This window comes from Sander lucioperca, chromosome 5 (assembly GCF_008315115.2).
Source record: "Sander lucioperca isolate FBNREF2018 chromosome 5, SLUC_FBN_1.2, whole genome shotgun sequence".
NCBI lineage: Eukaryota > Metazoa > Chordata > Actinopteri > Perciformes > Percidae > Sander > Sander lucioperca.
In genome coordinates this window covers 1,480,001-1,506,967 of record NC_050177.1, presented here as the reverse complement: position 1 = coordinate 1,506,967, position 26,967 = coordinate 1,480,001, and the positions used below count along the sequence as shown (strand labels likewise).

The 26,967-nt window shown below is 40.1% G+C and overlaps 2 protein-coding genes across 2 annotated transcripts in view; one reads left to right on the top strand and one right to left on the bottom strand.

Annotated features, from left to right (window-relative positions):
• Window positions 1-918: 918 nt before the first annotated feature.
• blvrb (biliverdin reductase B) lies at window positions 919-6,068 on the bottom strand. The gene is made up of 5 exons (XM_031304324.2): window positions 5,808-6,068; window positions 4,125-4,286; window positions 2,263-2,352; window positions 1,895-2,026; window positions 919-1,452 (listed from the first exon to the last, which is right to left on the bottom strand). Exons 1-5 carry the CDS (start codon window positions 5,890-5,892, stop codon window positions 1,298-1,300), a joined length of 624 nt encoding a protein of 207 aa, XP_031160184.1. The 5' UTR covers window positions 5,893-6,068; the 3' UTR covers window positions 919-1,297.
• Window positions 6,069-11,252: 5,184 nt separating this feature from the next.
• The window catches only part of LOC116053110 (spectrin beta chain, non-erythrocytic 4-like), a 107,471-nt gene continuing 91,756 nt past the window's right edge, over window positions 11,253-26,967 (top strand). Inside the window, exons 1-2 of the mRNA XM_031304028.2 lie at window positions 11,253-11,412; window positions 11,902-12,303. The gene's annotated coding sequence lies outside the window, so the exon portion shown is untranslated. The remainder of the gene's footprint in view (window positions 11,413-11,901; window positions 12,304-26,967) is intronic.

Sequence of the window (26,967 nt, the reverse complement as noted above, 5' to 3'; positions counted from 1 at the left end):
AGCAAACTACAATGGGATACAGCCAGACAGCAGTATCTATCCTTAAAAAAAAAATGCTGGTTTTATTTTGAAGGACAAAAAGGTTTCCGGTTTTAACTGCCCTTGAGCCACTTGACACATTTTGTCAGAGGGAGTTGCACATTGTGGTTGCACAACAGCTAGACATGCCACTCATCTGACTAACTGGTTGTCCTTTTGAAAGGATATATACTCACATGAGGTGAACTGTAGGAGACAGACAGAGAGAGACTAGTGGCTGTGCAAGTATTTTCATACCAAAACCAATAACAACACTGGTCCGACCCAGTTAGATAATTGTACAGCTTGTACTGCAACTGTACAAACTGTCAACCTTTCATAGATTTAGCCTACATCTAACTAGTTCATGAATATGTATTATACTGGTTTCTAAACCTGCATCCAATAGTATTTCATTGTTGTTTTATCTAGTTATTCCATATATATGTACATATAGATGTCCTTTTATTTCATTCTAAAAATCAGTTATTTTGTCATAAAAGAATTTTAAAATACGTGCTCAATTTAAGTAAAAGGTGAGAATCATGGTGTAGCTCACTGGATTGCTGTTATGGCTCAACCTTGGTTGGTAAAGTGCTTTACATTGAAATGCTTCTTGTCAGAATGACCAAATCTACCTATGTAAGAGCTACTTTTTACTTAGTAGTTTAAGACACAAGTACTCCATCTTTTCACTAAAAGCAACAGTACTTTCAATAAGTTATCCGAGTACACTGATCTACTGAATTACTCATTCCCTCTTGTTTTGTAAAGCGTTAATGTAAATGATATAGATGATAAAATAGTATTATACTATTTATTATCATAGTTGTTTTGTGACTCTAGCAACAAGAGCCTGCAGTGCTCATTCACTTGACACTTGACTCTTTCAGCACAACCTTTGGTACAATAAAGTCTTTTATTTTCAATGATAGGAAATCAAACATTCAGTACGTAAAGATGGTTAAAGACACCACTGATGTAAAGCGATGCAAACAGCTACAGCTAACGCAGCAGTACATTGGCACTTGTTTAAATGTATCCTCGGTGCAGCCGATGATGAAATTGAAATAAGTACAAAAATATTACGAGCAAAGAAAAAGTTGCTCAGTCATGATCATAAAAGGTGAACACAGGAAAGCATATGGGGTATATAACAACACACAAGTAGTTGAAATCTACACAGACATTAGTTCTTCATTTATCTCCAAGTCTTAAAGTCATAAACAAGTATTTTCTCTTCAGTGTTTTTTTTATGGAAATTAAGAACGGCCACCACCTATTTATACTCTCCCCACACTCCGACCGTCTTTCCGTCCCACTCGGAGGTGGACAGACACTTGACGAAGAAGTGTCCCAGGTCATGTTTAGAGATGGCTCTTCCTTTTAGCATGCTCTCCGCCGCCATGTAACTCTCTGTCAGAGGAAGGTCGTCTGGAGGGAGCGAGACCGAAAACAAAAACTTCATAAAACATAAGAAAACACATTCACACTCTCTCTATCTGCAGTTGCAGAGCATACAGTACAATCACAAAACTCATGTAGCTCATAAAAAAGTGCAACTTGCAATCCATAATTCCAAAATAAATGTCAACAATGTAATGACTTTATTACAGCACAGCGTTATGCAATGCATTACTATGTTATTTAAATTGAATTGAACCAGATTGGCTGACTGCAGCACCTTTATGCAGGCAACAAGTTTTCTTTCACTTTCGTTTGCAATAAAGCTCTTAAAGCTTTAGTGCGTAACCTTTTGTCATGTTAGGCTTGTATCATGTGGACGCGCCACAGTTTTGTTGTCATTACTTAGAATTCCTCATGGGGGAGACAGAAACTACGCACTATAGCTTGAAGTTTTCTACTTCTTACTGACCAGCAATATGAGGAGGCATGACAGCCACATAGTCCAGCCCAGATGTTTTCAGCACGTTAAACATCCTGTCATGGTCTTCTGTCACATCAACCATACGGGCCGGGACTTTGGAGCGATCCCACAGCAGGAAGGCTGGGAGGGATACGGATAAAGACGTCATTATCACTCTTTAGAAGGAAAGAGCAATTAAATAAATATCAAATACACTTCTCTTAATGTACTGCTCATCTGAAGCAAACAGAGTCTTAAACAAGAGTGAACATAATATATTTCAATGTACTTAAAAAAACAAAACAAAAACAGATCAGCCACATAACACAAACTTTGGCCACCTCATCCACTCTGTTATCATTTTTCTAAAGTTGTACCTGACATGCAGCCGACCACCTTGCAGATCCCACGAGCCTTCATGGCTTCAACAATGTTCTTGGTGCCTTCAGACATCATGGTGGTCGGGCCTGATGAGCACAGATCAGATAAGATTCATACGGAGGTCGAAAGTAACTAAATATTCCAAAACTGTACTTGGAGCATAGTTTCAGACAGTGGTACCTTCTACTGGGTGACACTATATATTCTTTCCACTGTATTTCAGAGAGCTATTCTATTACACAGTAAAGAACATACATGAAACCATAAAATTAAATTGATTTATGTATTTGAAAGACAAACATTAAAAGACTTCTTACAAGTTAATGCATGAATAATGTGTGTTCTGTTCTGTTACTGAATTTTAAATGCAGGACTTTTTACTGTAAATAACACATTTTTTATAACAGTGTTGCTGCTTTTGCTTAATACCATCCTCATGGTTTACATAATGTAAATCCTGTCCACCTTTTAATAAACAGTGCGTTTCAGATTGTAACACTGACACAATGACGTCACATAGGGCTATGTGTTGTCAAGTATTATGGCGACCTCTATTGGATGTTTTACATTATTACACTATTTTAAAAACTACAATCCTTGTGTAAGGTGAACATGGTCTGTTACATAATGTAACGTGTACTTTACCAATGCAAGGAAAACTTCTAGAATCAAACAGTGGTGTAAATATGTGAGAACAGTCCAAAGCAACAACAGTAAGAGAAATGCTGCAACTTTAGGACAGCAAGTTCAAAACCACATAGACAAATCCAAAGTGTGTGTGTGAAAATAAAAAAATCCAAGACTGCAAAAAGCATAGCAACAGGAAATGTGCAAATTAAGCAATACAACTTTTAGCAACAAAGCTAAGCTACGTTTTTTATTTAATTAATGCAATGCCATTGATGTATGTCTACATCTAGGATACAACTTATTTTATGATAGAAAACAAAAAACAGAAAAAATATATTTAAAGTACTCATATTATGCTTTTTGGCTTTTTCCCTTTCCTTTATTGTGTCATATATCTTTTTTGTGCATGTTATAGGTTTACAAAGTGAAAAAGCCCAAAGTCCACCCCAAAGGGACTTACCATCTCCAACAGAAAACACTGTTCACAAACTGCTCCAAACAGCTCTGTTGTAGTCCAGCCTTTACTTCAGAGACAAACGTGCGTTACTTTGTAACACACGTTATAATGCTCGCCTAGCTGCTAGCGTGGCACGCCCTCATACTCTGCTTCTGACTGGCTAGTAGTCCTTCCCTAGGGACTGTCACGGCACGCCCTCATACTCTGCTTCTGACTGGCTAGTAGTCCTTACCTAGCTGCTAGCGTGGCACGCCCTCATACTCTGCTTCTGACTGGCTAGTAGTCCTTACCTAGGTACTGTCAGGGCACGCCCTCATACTCTGCTTCTGATTGGCTAGTAGTCCTTACCTAGCTGCTAGCGTGGCACGCTCTCATACTCTGCTTCTGATTGGCTAGTAGTCCTTACCTAGCTGCTAGCGTGGCACGCTCTCATACTCTGCTTCTGACTGGCTAGTAGTCCTTATCTAGGTAGCCTACTGCACATGTGTAACTCCCAACAAAGATGGAATAGAAGTGAGATGCCTCACTCTGTAGCTAAAACAGAGAGCTCAACACACAGGGTGAAAAGAGGAGCTGCAGCAATGTGCAGTACAACAAATATATGGTGTTTTTTGAAAATCAAACCATGTAAACCTATTCTGATATAACCTCTAAATACAATTATGAACCTGAAAATGAGCATAATATGAGCACTTTAAAAAAATTGTTTTGCATTTAGTTTTCTTCTCTTATAATGTTTGCTCGGTGGTGTGTCAAACTGTGGAGCCTTACTGAGGCTGTTCCTGGTGCCCAGGATGATGATAACAGCGTCCTGGCCTTCCAAGGTCTTCATCACATCCTCTTTCTTAAGTACGTCTCCCACCACCACTCTGGATACCTTGTGGTCGGCAGGCAGCTTGGTAGGGTCCCGCACCAGCACTGTCACACTGTATCCTGATGGAGGAAAAAACGGAAATGAAACCAAACAACAGGGATGCAGCAGAAACAGGTACTCACACCATCATCATGTTGATATTCCTACACATCAAATACATGTCCTAAAAAAAAAAAACTACAGCTGCATTGTATCTGCAATAACAATGCAGCCTAATGTCATTTCAAGTGTTATATTTCCTAAAATTCATAGGATTTCTTTTTGCAGAATCTCATGAAATGTCCAATCAAGGCCGTGGAAAAGTGGCAGGAGGTGTGGGAGAATGAGAAGTAGTGACTACTATAAAAGGAGTAGGGATTAGTGACACATTGACAAACGACCATTTCACCTGGTTGGCAACCCTCACTGTTGCATGTGATATAAACATAGCAAGGCTGATATTAAAATTCAGCAGGACAACATGATTTCAACTTTTTCAAACCGGAGCTAGAATTAAAGAGTATTTTCCAGAAGCTCCTGTAATAAATTTACCAACTGCATGAAGGTGATCCCACCCTCCCTGTACAGGCGAGATAGTGAACAGCTTCTACTATCAGCTCTCTGTGTGACTCAGCAAAATACTGACCTGTTACGTCTACCATGACACAACAGGTTTTTTTGCCCCATGTTGAGGAGGGAAAAGGGAAATGAAAATGCTGCTAAATCAAAATTAATCATGCAACATAATGTGTTTGTGCAAGTGTATCGGTCTGTCTACAGTTTATGTTTTTGAAAATCTTTGGGGAATTACAACCAATACTGGAGCAAAGAATGAATGAATAAAGAATATTCAATTAGTACTAGATTTAAGTTAACATGAGATTAATATCTTCAAAAGTGTACATTAAAGTAGCCTACGAAAGGTGGATTTAGACAAAATCAAATATCACCATAGTTTTAAAACACACTGATATGGATCCATGCTGCTAATATAATGTCTTAAGGAGGACTAACTGTGTTTTCAAAGACATTTACACACAGGGAAAGTTTGAGAAAAAAAGGTATGATGTTATGACTAGGCTCAGAAATCAGCTATGTAACAACTTTACAATAAGCATCCCATCTAGTCCCATATCACGTTATTGATATTATATTGATGTGTTGCCCAGCTCTAAATCCATTGAGTAGATGTGGACAACTCGACAGTGTGAAGTCTAAATTTATATTTTGTTTTATGTTATTGTGAATAATTTCTGCTGAACAACTTTATGATAGCTTTTTAGACTTTCACATGACGTGGATTCCCATGAGCTCATGTTTATCCTACTTTTTGACCAACCCAGGACCGTCATATTAGCTAGGCTACATAGACTGGAGGGTAAAAACTTTGACAACAGACTTTATAGCTAGCCTAACGTTATTTCTTTTCTCTGTGTTGCAAACTCAATTTGAATACAATAACGGAAATTGAAAGTATAGGAACCTATTGGGACACATTAATGATTTACTGTCATTCCCCGGTACGCAGTTTGATCAGCATAATGCACCGATACGTTATCTATTATATTCTATTCTGTTCTATTCTCATATTCATTCCTCACCTGCAGCCACCGCTTGCGGGAGGGTGGCCAGCCCGGTCATTCCCGTGGCTCCAAATATCGCGACGTTTTTGATGGAGTCCGACATTATTTGTAATAAGCGAGTTCCACGACACAGCAACAACTTGTCGGTTCAGGTTCAAACTGTGTTTGACGCAGAAGATACTTTCACTTATAAAGTCACATTTGACATGTGTAGAAACCATAGACACGCCTCTTTTAAGTGACAGGAAGAGAGGCGCTTCCGCAGCTCAGACTCCTCCTCCCACACGGACAGTTAAAGGAGCCCTGCTGCTCACATACTCCTGTTACGACTACCATCATATCACTCAGATTTTCAACTTAGGTAAAAGTAGCTATACCACAATTTAAAATAGGCTGCTACAGTGCGTGTTATAGGTTTACAAAGTGAAAAAGCCCAAAGTCCACCCCAAACGGACTTACCATCTCCAACAGAAAACACTGTTCACAAACTGCTCCAAACAGCTCTATTGTAGTCCAGCCTTTACTTCAGAGACGAACGTGCATCACTTTATAACACACGTTATAATGCTCGCCTAGCTGCTAGCGTGGCACGACCTCATACTCTGCTTCTGACTGGTTAGTAGTCCTTACCTAGCTACTGCACATGTGTAACTCCCAACAAAGATGGAATAGAAGTGAGATGCCTCACTCTGTAGCTAAAACAGAGAGCTCAACACACAGGGTGAAAAGAGGAGCTGCAGCAATGTGCAGTATAACAAATATATGGTGTTTTTTGAAAATTAAACCATGTAAACTATTCTGATATAACACACATTATAATGCTCGCCTAGCTGCTAGCGTGGTACGCCCTCATACACTGCGGATCCACTTTTGCAACACGACTGAAGCATGGTGTCGCGTCCATTTTCGCTACTCGGTACTAAAGTTTCCTGAGCATTTTTGTAGTAGGACATCTAGAACAAAGGACCCACCCCCAGTCTCCCCTGTGTTCTACTTCTATTGCATAGTCGCGTTGCGTTCAATGGATTAATTTGCATAAAGATGGGCATCGGCCAGCTTTTTGACACACAGCATTTTTTCAAATGCAGCGCCGCCTTCCCGGGATGCTTTGCGGGCGCATTAAAGTCGCTTGACGTCACACGAATAAAGTGGAGCGCGGCGCGACAGAAATGTCGCACGGCCAGGTGGATCTGCACGGATACTCTGCTTCTGACTGGCTAGTAGTCCTTACCTAGCTACTGCGCATGTGCGACTCCCAACAAAGATGGAATAAAAGTGAGATGTCTCACTCTGTAGCTAAAACAGAGAGCTCAACACACAGGGTGAAAAGAGGAGCTGCAGCAATGTGCAGTACAACAAAAATATGGTGTTTTTTGGAAATTAAACCATGTAAACCTATTCTGATATAACCTCTAAATACAATTATGAACCTGAAAATGAGCATAATATGAGCACTTTTAAAGTAGGCTAGCTACCAAAAGTAAAAGTAGGCTACTCATGCAGAACGGCCCTTTTCAGAATAATAGGCTATATTGGATGATATGGCTACATCACTTTAATGTTGCAGCCTGGTTGCAGCTGGTAAAGGTGGGACTAATTTCAACTACTATTTATACTGGTGGATGGTGTAATCTAGTGTCTCTTAAAGTGGAGTCGATGGCACTCTGCCAGGGGGTCCTGGAAGGTTTTCAGATTATCATGATACAACATTTTGTATTCAACATTTTGTATTCCCCCACAGTGGACAATGCAAATTAATTAAAAGTTTAAAATGCCAGAATTAGCCAAAAGGCTTGTCTTTCATCTGTAGTCCCCTGGCCTAGATGTTAAAAACGGCTTTTAAAATACAAATAAACAAGAAAGAAAGACAACACAAGCAGAGCAGAACTTAGCACAAAACAAGACTAGTATGTAGTAACTGATGTTGTCAAATAAATGTAGTTGAGGAAAAGGTATTTGCTTCCAAAATGTAGTAAGGATAAACCAGCATAAAATGGAAATACTACAATAAAGTACACTAACATTTTTACTTTAGCACAGTACTTGAGTATAGTGTTCTGTAGTTTTTAGTTTCTTTCCACCACTGCCCAGTGCACCCCATTTTGTTGATTTCTACTAGTCTTCGTATCCCTTGAAAGTCTTTGATGTGACTTATGGAGGAAATATTTATTCATAATTCAAATTGAAAGTCCAAAGAGAAATTGAAAGTCCAAAGAGAAAACGAAGTGAGATAAAATTAAAAATATTACTATTTTTTTTTAATTTTCCATTTGGCTTTTCCATTTGGATTTAATATTTGGCTTTTGAATTTCAATTTAACATTGGCTTTTAATTTGGATTTAATATTTGGCTTTTCGATTTCAATTTAACATTGGATTTTCATTTGGATTTAATATTTGGCTTTTGAATTTCCATTTAACATTGGCTTTTCATTTGGACTTGACACATGTCAATGTAAATGAGGAGGCGTGGCCCAAAGGCTGGTGGGAGGGTCTGAAACAAAAGGGGTGCAGAGGCACCTTATGAACAGCAGGGGGAGCTGACTGCTGGGGAGCACACTGTTGAGGAGCATCTCTCTGCAGCTTGGCCACCAGGCCAACTTAGCCTCTTATTTCACATGATAGAAACTGATGATGTAGGCTAAACACAAACCACATTTCATGCAACAACAGTGAAGTTTTCATGTAGATACTATAATTGGGCCTGTGTTAGTGAGGACTAGATTAGGACTGTATTTAAAGCTGATTCTGGTTTCCAACTTCGCCCCAGGTGTGTCTGTTTAAAACACGGACGGAGACAACTTCTCTCTTTTGATGTTTTATTTAATTAAGCAACAGTACAAACATGGGTATGGGTAGCTCTGCTACGTGTGTTTGTGTGTTGTCAGATCTCGAGGACGATCGACTCGGTGGATTGGATGATTCTGCCTACGGCAGTTGGATCATAGAGTCAAAGTGTGGAGAAGACGCGGAGAACGCTATGCTGATTGCTGCACCGATAGAGTAACACCTTTTGGTGGAGGCAGTGTGATGGTGTGGGGTGGCATCTCCCTCACTGGAAAAACGAGGCTTGTCATCATTGGAGGCAATCTCAATGCAGAGAGATATAGAGATGAGATTCTGCAACCAGTGGCAATCCCATATCTCCACAGTCTGGGACCGAACTCTATCCTCCAAGATGACAACGCTCGCCCCCACAGGGGGGGGGGGGGTTTATCAGAGACCTCCAGAATGTGGGAGTAGAGAGGATGGAATGGCCTGCCAGCAGTCCTGACCTCAACCCCATTGAACACTTGTGGGATCAGCTTGGGCGTGCTGTTTGTGCCAGAGTGACCAACACAACCACGTTGGCTGACTTGCGACAAATGCTGGTTGAAGAATGGGATGCCATCCCACAGCATTGTGTGACCAGGCTGGTGACCACCAGCATGAGGAGGAGGTGCCAGGCTGTTGTGGCTGTGTATGGTTCTTCCACACGCTACTGAGGCTCCTGTTTGTGAAATGAATAAATTGTTAAATTGCCAATATGTCTTGTTTCTTCAAACTTCAATCATCCAATCCACCAAAACACCAAACAAGTCAATGGCAGAATAAGCTGTTTGGCATTGGCAGAGAAGATTTGGCAATTTTTTCATGGGCGCAACCCACATACTCAGCGCTGCTGCTTATCCCACAAATGCATGTTCCTTACAAATGGGGCACCATTTGAAAGGGTTACCACAGAGAAATAATCTACCAAACACAAATTTCCTTACTTTTTGTGCTTAGTTTATAAATGCCATCTAAATCATAAAGAATATATTACTTATGCTTAGTTACTGCAAAGAAACCCTGCTAAGGTTTGGAACTGGGAACAATTGTCCAATACTGGTATTTGTTCCGCCCTTAAATGTTAAAGGATATGAGATGATTCAGGGGTAAGACTGGCAGAGGGTTCTTGAGCAGAGTTGTTGAGAAAAGGTCAAACCAATTCTTTGACATACCCAAGTTGTGCTTGTAATATGGGGAATACACGAGAGGCTGGCCTGCTTGTATGCTTCTTTTTTAATACATCTCCTCAAGGCTTCCAAAACAGACTCACTTTGAGAGTGAAGTCAAGTGCACTTAGTTCTTCATCTTACTTTTGTATACTAATACACTGGAACAGGGCTGTGAGGTATCTGTTGTTTCTGGTGAACGTTTTGTCAGATTTTCACCAAAATCTCTCACTTTATTATTATTATTTTTTTCCAAATAAATGCTATTCATCTCACCAAATCCCTCTGTGTTTGTAAGAGGATTTATTAAACAGTGTTGGTTCCCAGCTCATAATAGGTGATTCATATTGAAGCGAACAATCATCAACAAGAAATTATTCCTTGATTTTAGAACAGAAGACAGAAATTAAGAAAAACCTAAAACCTAGACAAAATAACTGTAGAAGGAAAATGTTGAATACATTATTTTTTAACTAATGGAACATGTTTGTTTTTTTTATCATTAGAGATCTTGATATAAATGTGTCTGCTACGCCTACTCATGATTAGACATGTAATTCACAAGTCACCAATGTACAACTGAATGTAATGGTTTAATAGGATCAATTTCATTCAGTACCAGCACAACAATTAGTGTGTTCTGACCTCTGCACAGAATTTTTGCAGGGACTAAACTCTCAAAGAAACTTGAAGACCTCGAAAGTTGGATCCAGAAGAAATGACTCAGCATATAACACAAAAGCTGAACTCTGTCACTTAAATTAAAGAGGTATTTCAAGGAAATTTGTGGTTGCACATGGTACACTATTCTAAAAATTGCATCTTGATTTTTCTATCAGCTTTCAAATATTGGTGGTAAGACCGATTGGCAGTCCAAATCCTGCAGGGAGCCAGAGGCCAATGATGTGCTGTGTGTGTGTATGTGTGTGTGTGTGTGTGTGTGTGTGTGTGTGTGTGTGTGAGATGTTTACATTTTAACCTGCAAAGTGTGCAGGTTAAAAATAAATACACTGAAGTTGAGTTGCATCTGTATTTTTCTTGGTATTTGGGGGTTTTAGCAACCGTAGGAGGAGTTTACATTCTACAGTTATTCGTGGTGGTAATTGTACTTAGTATATTTAGATCTTAATGTTAGGGAAACTTTAATGCTTTATTTTAAGGACCAATAATTTCCTAAGAAGTGACTTTGTCTCATGACCCCAGTATTTTTTAAATGTAGGCTAGTGATCATTACATCAGTTATAGCACACATCTAACCACGTGCATCTGTTGAAATTATACCGTTAGCTTGTTTCATGTGATTAACCGGTCAAGAAGACAGTTCTTTAAAACAGAAAAGGTTTAACTATTAGTAATGTATGGTTATCTAAATATTTTGATGGAAATTACTAGATTTTTATTGGCTTGACAGCTGGACTCCGGAGCCCCGCCCACCTTTTCTTCGTGGAACAGAAGCTTGAAAACCGTGGTTAGCGTGGTTAGTTAAAAACAGACTGTAGTCTATGGTTAAAAACGGGGAAAAGTAGTATATCCGGTTAACTTTAACGAAGACCGAGTTACGGAACTTAGCTAGCTAGTTAACTAGTTAATTAATTACCTAGTTAGTAAGTCGGTAATCATTACATAATTTTAATAACCATGCCTAAGGTATGTTAAACTTTTGTCATAACAACAGTAACGTTAGCTATTGATACTTCAGTTGTACCGGTAGGCTAACGTTTTAGCTAGCTAGCTAGCAGCTGTAAATGTGAAACTAAGCTAGCGTTACGTTGAGGCTCTTTGGTTTAATCCTTAATCTAGCTAGCTAAACCAGCAGTTAAATATCGGTCAGAGTGATTACGAGCGAAGCTAAAATGATTGAAACAGAGTTTTTTTTTTGGTTCCTTTATTTAACGATAGGCTTTGTATTTTTTTAACATTCGAATTTTTTTCGCTGCTGTAAAGTGACGATGTAAAAACCATGTGTAAAACGCGTAAAACACGCCTCTTGTGGCTTTTTGCTCAAATTTGACAGTGACAGCCCACTCCCCCCCAGCTCTCTCTCTCTCTCTCTCTCTCTCTCTCTCTCTCTCTCTCTCTCTCTCTCTCTCTCTCTCTCTCTCTTCTCACTGCACTAATGCTGATATTTATCTCCAGCATCACCAGCGGAGAGGAAGAGGAGGAGGAGGAGGAAGGAGAGGTTGTGTCAGGTGGAAACGGGGACCTCTATGGATATCATCATCAGCCAAAACCACCGGCTCGCATCCTCAGCACCGACAGCATCTCCCTGCCGGCGGTCACCGCTGCAGGCACACAGCGCCCTTTTTATGCGCCAAGGCGTTGCATTTCCAAGGTAGAGACTCCCCGGGCAGCTTCTGTAATTACCCTGACAAACCGCTTCTTCCTGTAATAAGGACTAATCGAGGGAAGACCCTGCTGGAATAAAAGCGGAGCGTCAGTTTCCTCCATTGATAAACCGCTCTTCTCATCGATTCAGCCCAACGACGTCTTGGTATAAGAGGACAAAACCAATCCAAAAAACGGACGCTGAAGCTGAAGGTAAGGCCGACAGAAAGACGTCAGGATGATTCCTTTCTCAATGGGATGTCGTTTTATTTTGTCGTTCCCAGTGTGAGAGCAAGGAGTCGAGGTGCACGGTGTTTTTTCTTTTCTTTTTTTTTTGCAGGGACGCCGGCCTGCATTTGGGTGCAGGGTACTGCAGTGATCCGGCGGGGGGACGCGCTGCTCCGTGTCTTTTTTAACTACATGTGTTACATGATGCATGCCTGGAGAAGTGTTTATGATGCCTGTCAGAGCCGGTTGTCTAATTTGAAAGGATAAATGGGATAAGAAGCAGAATAGCGGCCTAGTGTATGGGCTATGGTATGCTGTTGCAAGTTATAGCGGATCAATTTAGGTTTCTTGATAACCGATAACTTTAAATTATAGATGGTTACGTTGGGTACTGTGGCATTTTGGCGAACAGTGCCCCAATGCAAATAGCAACAGAACTTCCCAAGCGATAAATCTCTACAGGAATAGGCCTACTATATATTCCTGCAGGAAGTTATAGTGTGTATCTGGTTCATGATGATGTGACCTGACATTACTTTGGCATTTCTGCCCCTTGTGGCATCAGTTATTCCTGATTTTTTTAAAAAAATTTTTGCTGTTCTAAAGGGGGTGAATTCATTCAGATTATTTGTATGCTTTCGTGAGACCAGGCCAACAGCAGCCTAGCTTGCTTTAGCTACACAAGAAGCAGATGCACTGTAGCCTGTCAAGTCTTTATGTGGTATGTTTGATCACATCTGCAGTGAAAAGTGACTACAACCTCAGTTATGCATTGAGAGTATCATTGGCTGTTCAATATGTTCTTTATTTGGGGTAAACATCTAGAGCTACTGTAGGGAGCTAATACAGACGTGTACATGCAGGTGTAGGTTAGTTGGTTAGCTTTGATTTGTTGGTGCAAGATGTGTGTGTGTGTGTGTGTGTGTGTGTGTGTGTGTGTGTGTGTGTGTGTGTGTGTGTTGGAGGGGGGTTAACAGGAAAGAAAAGAGTAAGACAGGCAAATGTGTTCAATGTTAAGGCAGTCGCAATGAGCAAATGCTGTAGTCATTAATTTATTTCATTATTTCATTGAAGATAGCAAATAGCTAACTAGCCCGCTGGTAACTTTAGTTACATTTATTGAGCCAGTTTAATACCCTCACTCTAATATTCTTTTGGAGGTTCATAGTAGCCCATGGTACATAATAGACTAATGTGTTTTGACCTTATTGTACTCTATGGAAGTTAAAGTCACTATTCAGCTTCTCTTATACACCTACAGGGGGTTGCAGTGTGTCTGTGGTGCTCAGCAGTTTACTATAGTGAATTTATTACACTTTATGGTATACATCTTGCCTACACGTATCACTAATATTTATATATTACAAAAATCAATCTCTGTTATGTTCAACATTTTGTTCACATTGACCCCTTGTCCTCTAAAGTTTTATAAATACCCTCACGTTACTACTGTACAGTGCAGCTGGGGTGTATTATTGAGGTCAACATTATAAAAATAAAATGGTATAGCAAAAATGATTTTTGGTGTATCTCACACTAGCTCTATTACAGCAGTTCTTTTCGACAGTTGTCATCCCCGTCTTGTCTGGATGATAGACAGCCTCTCGGAGACTCTGACGCTCTCTGCTGCTGCTCTGTTGTTTATCAGACCACAAGGTGACTGTTTTGATTAAGACTTGTGGTCTTGTCAGCTTGGAACTGGGCGTCGGCTGCTGCTCTCGCTCACAGATGTTTCACTTTGCTGAGGTGAAACGAGTGGAAGTGACTCAGTGCAGTGTGTAAAGTGCGTACTGCGTGACGTCACGATGAAGCATCTAGTGTGTGTACGGGTGAAAGAGAGAGAGCGCTTCTCAGCCTGTAAGAACAATCTAGGTTTCAGATATTTTTGGAAAGTGAGATCATTCTGGGTAGAGAGGCGAAGTCCCTCCCCTTCCGGTGAACCCCATGGGACCCTATTTCATAAAAAAAAAATATGTACGGTGGTGAATGGGGCAATTGAAAGTCATGGTTTGTTGTAATAACACTTGGTTTAGTTTGAAACTGTTTAGTGAACTACATATCACGTCTAGCACAATATACGTCACCTTGCTTGCTGCTCGGCTTGCTCGCTAGCTAGTTAGCTTAGCTATGTTTCACAACACATGTAACTTTATCCTACTTGATGTGTTTTATCCAGCGTCTACTTTATCGAGCATGACCCGTTGCTCGAGTGAGTAACGTAACCTCCCGGTACGAAACACACAGACATCGTAGTTTCAGTGAGACGTCACTTATGCGACTTTGGGGTGTGTAGTCTTTCTAATTACATATTTTCAACAGTTTTACGACAAACTGAGACTTTCTTGACTTGCAAAATTATCTTTTAAGTTGACGAACATCATATGTGTAATTCATGGCTCAATTCAAACCGGATCAAATAATTATTTGTCTCTCGCTGTTCACTACCGTGCATATTTTTTCCGAAATAATGTTCCATGGAGGTCCACTGGAAGGGGAGGGACTTCCCCTCTATAAAGTTTGGGATAAGTCCTTAGTAGAGATGGCCCGATACCATTTTTTGCTTCCCGATACGAATTCCGATACCGAGTATCGATCCGATACCAGTGTGTCATATATTTTATTATGTTAACAACTGTAGACTACTATCCCTGTATGGATGTGATATTATTTCTATCTTTGTTGTCGGTTTGGCTCAGGTTAAACTCTTTGTGAAACATGAATGCCACATAACTTTCTTTTTTTATCCAGTTTGACAGTCAGTTATAACGGAAAAAGAACATAAATAAACTACTTTAACGTAGATTTTCTTTAGGGCTTTATTACGTGGTATCGGATCGGTGCATAAACTCCAGTACTTCCCGATACCGATACCAGCGTTTTAGGCAGTATCAGAGTTTGGGTCAGTCATTGTTCAATTTAAGGTTAGATCAGGGTCTCAGAGAGAAGCTCATGCCATCAGACAGACTACAAATGTCTGAAATCTTCCAAAAACGTGTACATTTCAGTGTGTAATTCAGTTGGCATTTTAATGGCAACCATGCAGGGCATTTAAGGCATTCAATGTACTTTAAAAAAAAAAAAATCTTTGTTGCTAGTGGCTACATCTAAATTTGCACATTTTTTGCTGCTCTTTTGTTGACAGATCAGCAAGAAATAGCACAGAAAGAACAAACTTCACCACTGCTCTGATAAAATACAGCAAAGCAGAGAAACCAGGTTAGATAAATAGTAAGAACAGGAACATAGAAGCACAGCAAAAGTCTTAACAACAGTATTCTCCATTATGCTAGGTGGTTTTTCACAAGCATAGCAACATCCCTGCATACAGCGTAGTAATACCCACCCTTAATAAGTACTATTCTCTTCACTACAACCCTCAGAAACGTTGTGACTCTTTTGGTAGAAGAATCCCAGTTTCAAAACTATTACATATTTAAGATGTCCCTTACAACACCTTCATTTTCAGCTAAAACTGCGCAGGATTCACTGGTTGTGGCCTGTGTTGTCTAAGATTGATTTATAGGCCATGTAATATGTATTATACAGAAATAGATTTTAGTGACATTGGTTGATAGATTGTAAACAGTTTGTTTTGGAAAGGGCAAGACATTTTGTACTATGTTCGACAATACATTTAAACCTTTACAGAATATATGTAATTAACAAGCAAGTATAAGTTTAATTTATTTCTATACAATATGTGAATTCCTCGTATCAGGAACTAGAGGTGTGAATCTTGAATGATCTCCCGATTCGATTCCATTACGATTATCATGTCAGCGATTCGATATCTCGATGCATCGATGCGTTAAATACATTTTTCTATTAAAGCCATATAGGATATTTAATTCATAGCTTTTCAAGCTTCAAAAACAAAACATTGTGCAGTGCTCTAATACTAAATAAATTGGATACATAAAACTACAGCACTGAGCACATGGCACTTCCTGAATGTGCAAAACATAACAGAATATGTAAACAGAAAGGTTGTTAGGCCTCCTTTAAATTGTAAACAGAAATAATCGATAATGGCCGATTATCGATGCAGCATCGTCCATGTCCACGATTCAATGCATCGATTATTTGATTAATTTCAACACCTCTATCAGGAACCCTAATTTGATGACTGTCAGCATTGTTATGTTGTGTTGTGTGTAATGTTCATTAACATTCATCAGACCTTCCGAGGTGCATTTATGCGATACCTGATCATTAGATCAATCAATAGAAATTCCCGAAGCCGAACATGACATGATGACATGTCAGCCACATAGCAAAGTTCATTATAGATGTTCCCCAGACATTGCATTGCTTGTGACGATATTGATAATGACTGCAGTGTGTGTGTATGTGTGTGTGTGTGCTAAAAAGGGGACGTACACTGAGGGCCTGGTCCCCATTAAGCCTTTAGAGAAACAGAGACACAGAGCTGCTGTCACTGACTGATTAACAGTGGCAGCTGTCTCTCTCTTAACTTCTCTCTCTCTTTCTTCATCTTTCTAGTGATATGCCCTCCTGTCTCTCTTGCTCCTTCGATTTCTTTTGCCCCCCCCCTAATTTTCTCTATTCACCTCTCCCCTTCCATGTCAACCTTTTTGTTCTCTGTAACATCTCTCTTCTATAACGTCACACTTTTTTTTTTCCCTCACTCTTTAACCTCCTATCTTACTCCATTAGTCTCTCTCTGTCTCTCTCTCTCTGTTTATTATGCCTGCCTCTCTCACTCACTCTCTCTCTATACGTCTCAAGATCTAACCTCTAAATCAAAAGAGACGGACAGACAGATGTCTGTGGTCTACGTTAGGCTGTTCTTGCAGCATTCGTCCAGCAATATGATTAGTGGAAAAAAACAAAAACAAAGAACACTTGTCACTTAAATCATTATCATGTCTAAAGAATTCATCATAGAGTGGGAGGTACACAGGATCTGATATAGAAATGGGGCTAAAATGTGTGTCGTAATAGTACGTTAACCATATTTGGGTGAATTTCCGATCGGAGCTGGGTTCCAGTTGGCTGTTAGAAATTTGTAGATGAAACATGGACACATAAATTAGTTTTCTCTATGCCACATCTTAAGCCTTTTCCGCTTTTGTTTGACAGTAGGCTACAGCTGAAGAGTTTGACAGGAACAGGGCATGAGAGAGGGGAGAAGACATGCAGCAAAGGGCTGCGGAATCGAACCCTTGCAACCCTTACAACCACATCTGCTTTTAAATGATCATTTCGGTGTGCCATAAAAAAACAACTATCAAATTGAAGGGGTCTTCTGGTGATGCTTATCTCATTTAATTGACCCTGTTCTTGAGCCTTTAGAGTTTATTATACCATTACCCCTGTATTTAAACGGCATTGTGCCTAGCAAGTGTTTATTTTAGATTCTTGACAATAACCAACATTTTGAATATCGCTCGCTTTATTCCTGCTAGTTATGGGGACATAGGAAAATATGACCTCTGGAGTAGGGACGTTTTGGGAGGCAGTAACTGTGCCCAAGTAGCCAAAACTGGAACCAAGTTACTTGAAAAGATTCTTGCAGCTTGAAAAGGGACTGATGAGGGGTTCTTAAAGAGTGAATCTTGTTGGTTGTTTGTTAGGTTAGTACAACATTGGAAAATACAACAACACACATTTTACTAATTTAAGTCATATTTTACTGACTACTCAAATCTCACGTTGACATGACATGATGGGACCTCTCAAACCTATGCAAATTCTTTAAGTATTAACTAAATAAATATGAATTCAAAAGAAGCAGGCTCCTTTTTTCAGCTTCATAGACACAGTTATATGAATTAACAGCCGTTAGCCGTTAGCTGCTCAGGACCAACAGTCTAAGGCCACTGAAGTCACCGAGCGGCCTCACTGCAGCATTTGGGGGTTAAGTGCTTGTTTCAAGGGTGCCTGATGTTTGGCATCGCATGTACTGAAAAGATTAGAGGATCGTAACTCTTTGGTAGAATGGAGGCACCATGCCAAATGCTAATAGCCAAAACACAAGTTGTGTAGGCCAGACAGATAGGATTGGGGGCTAGGACACAGGCACGAGTGGGAATAGAGGGAGAGGACGGTTGAAAAAGTGTGACGGATAATAAAAGGAGAGAGCAGGGAGGCGGGGGGTGACGCTTTCATTACACGGTTGGTGTAATGGTGATTTATTGTGGTTACCAATGGCGACAGCATAGCTGGGGAGAGAGGACAATAATAACACTGAGTGGTTTAGAGGAGAAAGCATAACGACTGACAGTTCTGAACACACACACACACACACACACACACACACAAACACAAACTCGTACGCACATTAAGGCTGTGCAATTAATCAACTTTTGATTTCGGCTCCTAACGATCACAAAACCAATGTAATTGAGAAAAACAATTATTTTGCACATTACATTTAGCAAGTTAACTCTTATTTTGTCTTGTGTTCTGAATGAAAAAAAAGTTCAACGGGAAAAGTATTGAGGGAAATTTCACAGTTCAAGGTGTTTTCACTGTTTTCTAAGTTCAACAAATGCAACATCTTTCCAAAAGTCAAAGATTAATCCCGTTAAATAATAGTGATTTCAATATTGACCAAATTAATTGTGATTATCATTTTTTCCATAATCGAGCAGCCCTAACAACGCATATATACTAAGTGCTGACACTACTTGGTTATTGATTGAATAGTAAATCGATAAAAAGATTAATTAGCAACAATTTTGATAATCAATTAGTTGTCATTTATCAAGCAAAAATGCCGAACATTAGCTGGTTCCTGCCTCTCAATTGTGAGGATCTGCTGCTTTTCCCTTGCTCTCCATTCGTGTAAATTGAACATCTTTGGGTTGGTTGAACAAAACAAGCAATTTCAAGACGTCACCTTGGCCTCTGGGAAATTGTGATGGGCTTGTTGCCACTGTTTTCTCATTTATATAGGCTAAACAAGCAATCAGTTAAAAAATAATGACGGATTGATGGATGACAATCATTAGTTTCAACCTTCATATACACACCTGTGAAATCATGCTGTGTAATGATTTTGCTGTAAGTTATCAGAATACACAGGGATGTACAAGAAAGGCTCAGTTGCAGTCTCACAGCTTCCACCTATGTCTCTAATGGCGCTGACACACAAACCCAATAATCGGCCGTTGGACAGTGTGGCGAGGTCAGTGACTCAAGTCTGTTCGGTGTGTTCCGTGCCGTCGTCCGTCGGAGGAACCGTTGGCCTTCATTTTGGCCGACCCGACATGCTCAGTCGGAGACAGGGCAGTCGGGACTCACCCGGAAATGGCGTGTAGATGTAAAGATGTAAAGTTATTCGCTGTCAAAGTGACGTCAAAATGAATGGCAGTCAATGGGATGCTAACGGGGGGTGAGTGCTTGTTAGCATCAAAATGGCGCCATAGGAGGAATGCGTTGTGAGGAGAAGCTTACCCCCTTGGAATTTGCGGAGAAAAAAAACCCACGTGTCCTATCAGCTGCCGGTTTTCATTTTCTGGGAAACAATACAGAGCAGCGCCGCCTGCTGCTATGGAGACGTATTACGTTTCGCGCACGCGCAGAGCGTACGCTCAAGTCGGCGTCGCCTCAGTGTGTTCTGAGGCATTTTTTGGACCTTGGGGACCCGACTGATCAGTCCGACTGGCTTTTCTGCCGACGGTCGGCCGTCTGGTTGGTGTGTAACAGCTCTAGGACAGACAGGTAAGACTCTGGCTTATGAAACTTCAAAGTAAAGAGAACAGCTGAAAGAGCAATTAATGAGCTGATGTAGACTCACACAAGCACACTCAAACCACCAGGGGGGGGGGGGACACAAAGATGGCCACTCTGAATAGAGAACATTTCTTTTAGATGCTGTTCTATAAACCATGGTGAGGGTTAGGGTTCAGGTCCACCAGGAGAAAAAATCCGATGCCTCAGATGATCTAGATTCTATCCTGAAAGGGAGAGATGAGAAGACATCTCTGGTGCCCATTGTTGTTTTAAACTAGAGTTAGATTGTCAATCAAACTTCTTTCTTCACATCGACTATCCTGCTCATCATCTGTGTTTGGGCTGCAAATAACAATCATTATGGAACTGCTGATCATTTTTTCATCAATCGAATATTTGTGTAGTAACAAAATTACAGTTTACTAAGTGACTTATTCAAATTCCTTGTTTTGTCTGATGAACAGTCCCAAAAAAAGAAAGATATTTTAGGTTACTGCTCAATAATCACAATGAAAGGCAGCAAATCCTGACAGAGAGAGAGAATCTGGAAGTAGAGCATGTTTAACATTTATGCTTAAAAAGTATATAAATATTAGATTCATTTTTGTTGATCGACTAAGTGATTAATCAACTTATCTATTCAGCTCTACTCTTATTCTGCATCTTATCTTATCTATCTTTATTTTTGCAGGAAAGACTTATGTATTTATTTTGTTTTGTTACATACACACACACACACACACACACACACACACACACACACACACATATACAGATTTGTTTCACTATCTTTGTGGGGACCCGTCATTGACATAATGCATTCCCTAGCCCCTTACCCTAACCTTAACCATCACAACTAAATGCCTAACCTTAACCCTTACCCTCACCCTAACCATAACCTAATTCTAACCCTAATCCTAAAACCAAGTCTTAACCCTCAAACAGCCCTTTAAACTTGTGGGGTCCAGCATTTTGGCCCCACAAAGCTGTTGGGACCCCACAAGTATAATGGACTCCTGGTTTTTGGAGCCCACAAATATAGTTAAACAAGCACACACACACACACACACACATACACACACACACACACACACACACACACACACACGTACGTGATTCCTCCTCTTTCTTCCAGCTCCATGGAGAGATCAGAGAGTCTGCTGCTGTTTAAACGTTTGATCCTTCAGTGTTGAAACAGTAGACTGTACTGTATATCCTGGACTGACTGAAACATAGGAACACCGTTACCCCGTGGAGTCCAACAGCCCAAACCTCAGAACTTAAAGATCCAGAAACACCCTTTATTCTAATCCTGTGTTTGCGGAATCGTTTCACCTACTTTTCTGCTCCAGGTTTAGTGTTTCAGTTTGACAAAGTTGTTCAGCGCTAAGATTATCTTTGTTCATTTCCTTTAAATTGTCAGAGTTTAAACAATATTAATAAAGCAAAATGAATAGATCTCAGCAGATCTAACGGAAGCAGCATGAAACAGATTCACCACTGCACCGCCGTCGTGACAATGAACCACATTCACACATGAACTCAAATCCCATCAACCACATGAATTCAAATTCACTGAAGAGAGCTTTCTTACTGTAAGTGTATTTATGAGCAGTATAAATGGACTGGGGTAATGAAAACATTCAGCGGCAGATTTACTCCCATCACTTTCATTTTAGTGCATCTTTGTGGTTCTAGGAGTTTATTACTGATCAACTGCCCATACTGGCTGCTGTAACAGCACACAGCATTACTCAGCACTTTGCTTTTGACACTGCAGTTAGGACAGAAATGCAACTTACTCGTCACAAGGAATACAGTTTAGCCTGGAAAAACACTTGTTTGTTGTTTCCTGTGGCTCTCGAGGCTTTTAATAGTCTGAAAAATGAATAGTTAAGTTGTCATCACGTTTGTTATAGGTTTGGGCTTTAGCCTTGAAACTTTTAACAGGAAGCCTGCATTCTGAACTCCAAACCTCTTATTGCTGTCTCTCAGGTGAGACAGAATTGCTCAATTAGAATGAATTTACTTTTGATATTGTGATGTTGAGACATGCCGGTTTTACAAAGTACATCCGTAATGCTCTGAATGCAGATACAATCATTCAAAGCTCAATGTGTGGTCACTTTTTTTCTTTGTTTTTATCGCAGCCATCTGAGATATCCTGCGGGCTTTGTTCAGTCTGGAGGCAAATCATGAAGCATCTCACTGCTGCTGTTACTTATAGAGCAGAAAATAGAGAGAGAGAGAGAGAGACAGAGAGATTTGTTTTGGAAAAAGGAAGAAAAGTGTAGTAAAGAGTCGACATAAAAACGTGCATATTCATTTTTACGTTTGGCCCTAGTCTTTTACAGTATTATAAAAGTGTGTGTGTGTTTGTGTGTGTGTGTGTGTGTGTGTGTGTGTGTGTGTGTGTGTGTGTGTGTGTGTGTGAGAGATCACCTTATTCTAATAATCAGACTCAGCTGTTGAGGAATCAGCCAGCCCCAGGCAACACTGTCTGACATTCTCTCTCTCTCTCACACACACACACACACACACACACACACACACACACACACACACACACACACACACACACACACACAAATACATATGGGAGCAGTCCTGCGAGCTGTGTGCCTGATTGATTGGAAGACACCAGGTGGTTGAGGTTAGGCAAGGAGAACAGAGGACACACACACACACACACACACACACACACACACACACACACACACACACACACACACAGTATTTTGACTGACATGAAAGTGAGGCAGTAGATGTAGACTTGCTTTTGTTTCTCCTCTGTAATCCAGTGATGGGTTATTCCAGTTTGCTGATATTATCTTATCATGTCTTATAATATTCATATCTTGTATAAGGTCCTACAATGATAATACACTTGTTTTCTTTGTTGTCTATTCTTATACTGGTGGCCTTTACTACGAGTCTCTCGTTCGACCTCGTAGCAAATCGGTAATTTCACAGTCTAGTGACAGCCGAGACAGCAATATTTTCTTTAAGGAACAACATGGTTAAAAATATCACTCTAGCTTTCTCTGATTAGCTTGTCTTGTTTTATTCTCCACATACTCACACCTCTCCGTGGCAGGAGTGTCTTTATTTAGCTAGAAATGCTGGTGAAGGATTTTGCCACATGGGGGATATGGGTGAAAAATGTACAGGGATTTAAAGAGAGGTTAAACATGGGGCTAGCTCATTTGCAACATCTGAGATTACACCATCAAATGCCACTCACCTGAGACAAAATAGTCATGTTGAGATATTATCCGTACATCTGCAAGGGAGTTTAATAGCAGACAAGGTTTCAGTGATGTTTAAGAGGAAATATCAGTCCATCATCATCAAAGAAGAAATGCACATTTGCAACATTCAACAATCATACAGGAGAAAAATCAAACACAGAAGAAGATCATTTTACTTTTAATTTAGCAGTTCTACTGACACAAAATGCAGCAGATAAACCAATCAAATGATTTTAAAGTACACAACCAGTGCATCCTTTGCAGTTCTTGGTACCCATAAATCCATCGCAAGCTAGTCGATTGAATAATTACTTAAAGTAGCAATGCTAAATACAAAAATAGTAGTCCAGCACAAATTGTTTTTCATTATATTTATATTTATATGTTTTATCGGCAAATAAGCCAAACATTCACAGCTTCCAGCTTTTAAAGTTCCTTTTTGGTTTTTGACTGTTGGTCGGACGAAACATGACATGAATATTTCACTTTCGACTTCACTTTGATTTCAATTTGACGGAAATCTTTTACTATTTCCTAACAGTTTAAAGACGAAGCGATTGATCGAGAAAATAATCGTTAGTTGCAGCACTAGTTACATTATTGTTCATTCCCGTGTTTTTCTGTGTCCTTTACTAGGGGTGGAAATCACCAGAGGCCTCACGATACCATATCATCACAATGCTTATGTCACGATACCATATTATTGCGATTTTAAACATATTGCAATATTCTGCGATACATTGCAATTTATTACCTTTTTTCCAACTTCAAATGATGTCCCCAAAAGGAAACTTTGTCAACATCTGTTTTATCTAAAAAGATACATTTCTCTGTTTACTCATATCACTTCACTTTTATTGCTCCAAAATGGGATTGTCAAGCAGACAAACTGACCAACACATATATAATAAAAGATTGATACTTGCCGTCTGTGTATCGATACAGTATTGCCAAGGAAAATATTGCGATACTTGCTGTATCGATTTTTTCCCCCCACCCCTATCCTTTACTGAATAGCCAGTGTTGGGTGTAACGTAACTACTTTTTCGGGTAAAAAGTAGTGTAATGCGCTACTACTGAAACTTTGGTAACAAAACGTAATTCCTTTTTCAATTCGGCGCAACGTTACTTTTCCCAGGGACAGATTTGACAGCGACAGCCTTCTCAGCTGCGCGCTCACAAGCTCCACACGGGACGTGACAGAGGCTGGTAGCAGAGCAATCATGGCAAGCGAGAAGCAGCCAAAGCTAACTTTTGAGAGCGTTTTAAGCTTCGTGGCTTTTTGCTGGACGGCGCTCTGAGCCAGGCAGACACAAAGCTGACAACCTCACAGATAGATGCGGTGGAGATGGCCTCATGCATACACGCAGCGGACCGCTGTGGACTTGTCGGTTGCACGGACACGCAAGGATTTCCAGAAAAGAGGCTGCATGTCTCTACGACAATGCACGGACCATCGTGGCTGCGCGACCGGTACAAGTCCATACAGACATTACATAGTATACACTAACACCGTGTAACGCCGATGACCTGCTGGTGTGCATTCAACCCGCGCTGGACTCGTTCATAATGAATCAGCCGTCACTCTGTGAGTAGAGAATCCAGCCTGCAGTGGAGTTCAGACACTTCACTGATAAACCAGAGATTGGGTTTATGGTCAAAGATAGTTTTTGTATAATTAACTTCAGTCTCTGCCAGAGAGAAGTAAGGAGTAAGGAGTAAAGTAAAAAGTTACTTTCCATAGGGGGTAACTAAGTGAAGTAACGGATTACTTTTTTAAGAAGTAATGAGCAAACACAACTTTTTAAAAGTAACTTCCCCAACACTGTGAATGGCACAGTGAGAATATCAACTTTACATAGCTGCATTAGATTAATTCAGTTGAATTGAATTTCAATTAATTGGCTCATTTTCCTGCACGTTCCACCCCCTGCTGGGTTCTTGTGCCATCCTCTATCTGCTTCAACACTAGATACACAGCACTGTAATGTTTGCTGTTATTGTCTCCAGGGAGAACGGCTAAGTGCATGTGCACAACTACCCCTCCTCTCTCTGCCTTGCAGGACACGCTGGCATTTACTTGATATGGCTACGTTGTTTTCCAGTGGTTTAGGTATATGACAACTGTGAGCTCAGACTTTTGTTGCATTGGAGAAGGAGGGAAGAGGGGTGGGACGAGGGAAAGAGGAAGAGATTTACAACAAAAAGGTCAAGGTAGAAAATGACAGAGAAACCCCTAAACACTGCACAGCAGCCTCAATCACACTTTGTACTTGAAATCCTAGTTAATCAATTAATCTCATAATCGTGAAAAAGTTAGATAAGCACACAGCATGCGTATAAACATGTTCCCCCAAGCAGCATTGGAAAAAAGCACCAAATGTCATATTTTGTGTCTTGTGGGCACATTTGCTCTTTACCAGAAGAAACCATTGCACCTATTATTATGATAAATATAATAATATATGTGAAAGTGAAGCATTTATCAGAACTTACATAATATATATTTTCTTGATGTGCAAACATCTTGAGTGTGTCTTTTTAGTATTCATTCAACATAAACTTATTGTGGCCCTTAAAGGTGGATATTTAAATTTCCATCCGTCCTAAAGAACAGTGTCTGTTGTCAGCTTGAATCCATGTGTGTTACAGTGGATTCCAGTACTGATGAGCTTTTACAGTAGAGAAAAAAAGTATCAAATAATATCAAAATACTCTCAGAAACTTATCAGATTGCTCCTGCAGCATAATCCACCTTTCCGCGGTCCATCTTTATGTTTATGTTCCAAACTCTCACATATTAAAACATGCCTGCATGTAGCTGTATACACTGCTTTATACACAGTTTTCAGAATTTGATGCTAAAAAGCATCTATCACACTAGTGCAAACTATAACGACCATCTGGTGTTAACATGACATACACTGACTAAACAAATAAGAGATTATAATATATATATATATATATATATATATATATATATATATATATATATTTTTTTTTAAAGGAGATCAGTGGAATATAAGGAAGGAAGTGTAAAATGCTTATACAGACACATAACATAGCTCCTCTTAGCTACAGTCTGGGAAAAACTGTAAAATATCTGCCTAATAGGGAGAAAGTGTCCTCTGAAAACACAGTTCATATTTGGTAACTGCCAGGTTTTTCTTGCACGAGAGGACAAGTTTAAATTTTCACCAAGTCTGCTGATTTTTATGTCTGCTCTGAATTTTCGGATACATCAAACAGAAGCGTGCAGTGCTCGAAGCATATCGTTACACCATACATACATTTTTTTAAAGATTATTTTTTGGCCATTTTTAGGCTTTCATTTCCACAGGACAGATGAAGACATGAAAGAGGAGAGAGAGGGGGAATGACATGCAGCAAAGGACCACAGGTCGGAGTCGAACCCGCGGCCGGTGCGTCGAGGAGTAAACCTCTATATATGTGCGCCTGCTCTACCAACTGAGCAAACCCGGCCACACCAAGGGGTTCTTTCTTCTTCGGTTTTTCACAAAGCTGCAGAGAGCAACTTTTGGTTAGGAACAAATGAACTAAAATGATAGACTGTAGAATTACCCGCAATTTCCACCAACTGCAGAACGGCTGCGGAATGGCTCCGCTTCGTGTCGGCTCCGTGATCCGCCGTCCTTCAATACCCACCAGGTCCGGATTTGTTGCGGAACGGCTGCGG

Excerpts from the sequence above, each read along its gene's own strand:
- blvrb (XM_031304324.2), bottom strand. The coding sequence starts at position 5,892 with ATGTCGGACTCCATCAAAAACGTCGCGATATTTGGAGCCACGGGAATG. Across the intron at positions 2,027-2,262 it reads GGTGGTCGGCTGCATGTCAG|CCTTCCTGCTGTGGGATCGC; the intron begins GTACAACTTTAG and ends TATCCCTCCCAG. Across the intron at positions 1,453-1,894 it reads CATGCCTCCTCATATTGCTG|ACGACCTTCCTCTGACAGAG; the intron begins GTCAGTAAGAAG and ends CGCTCCCTCCAG.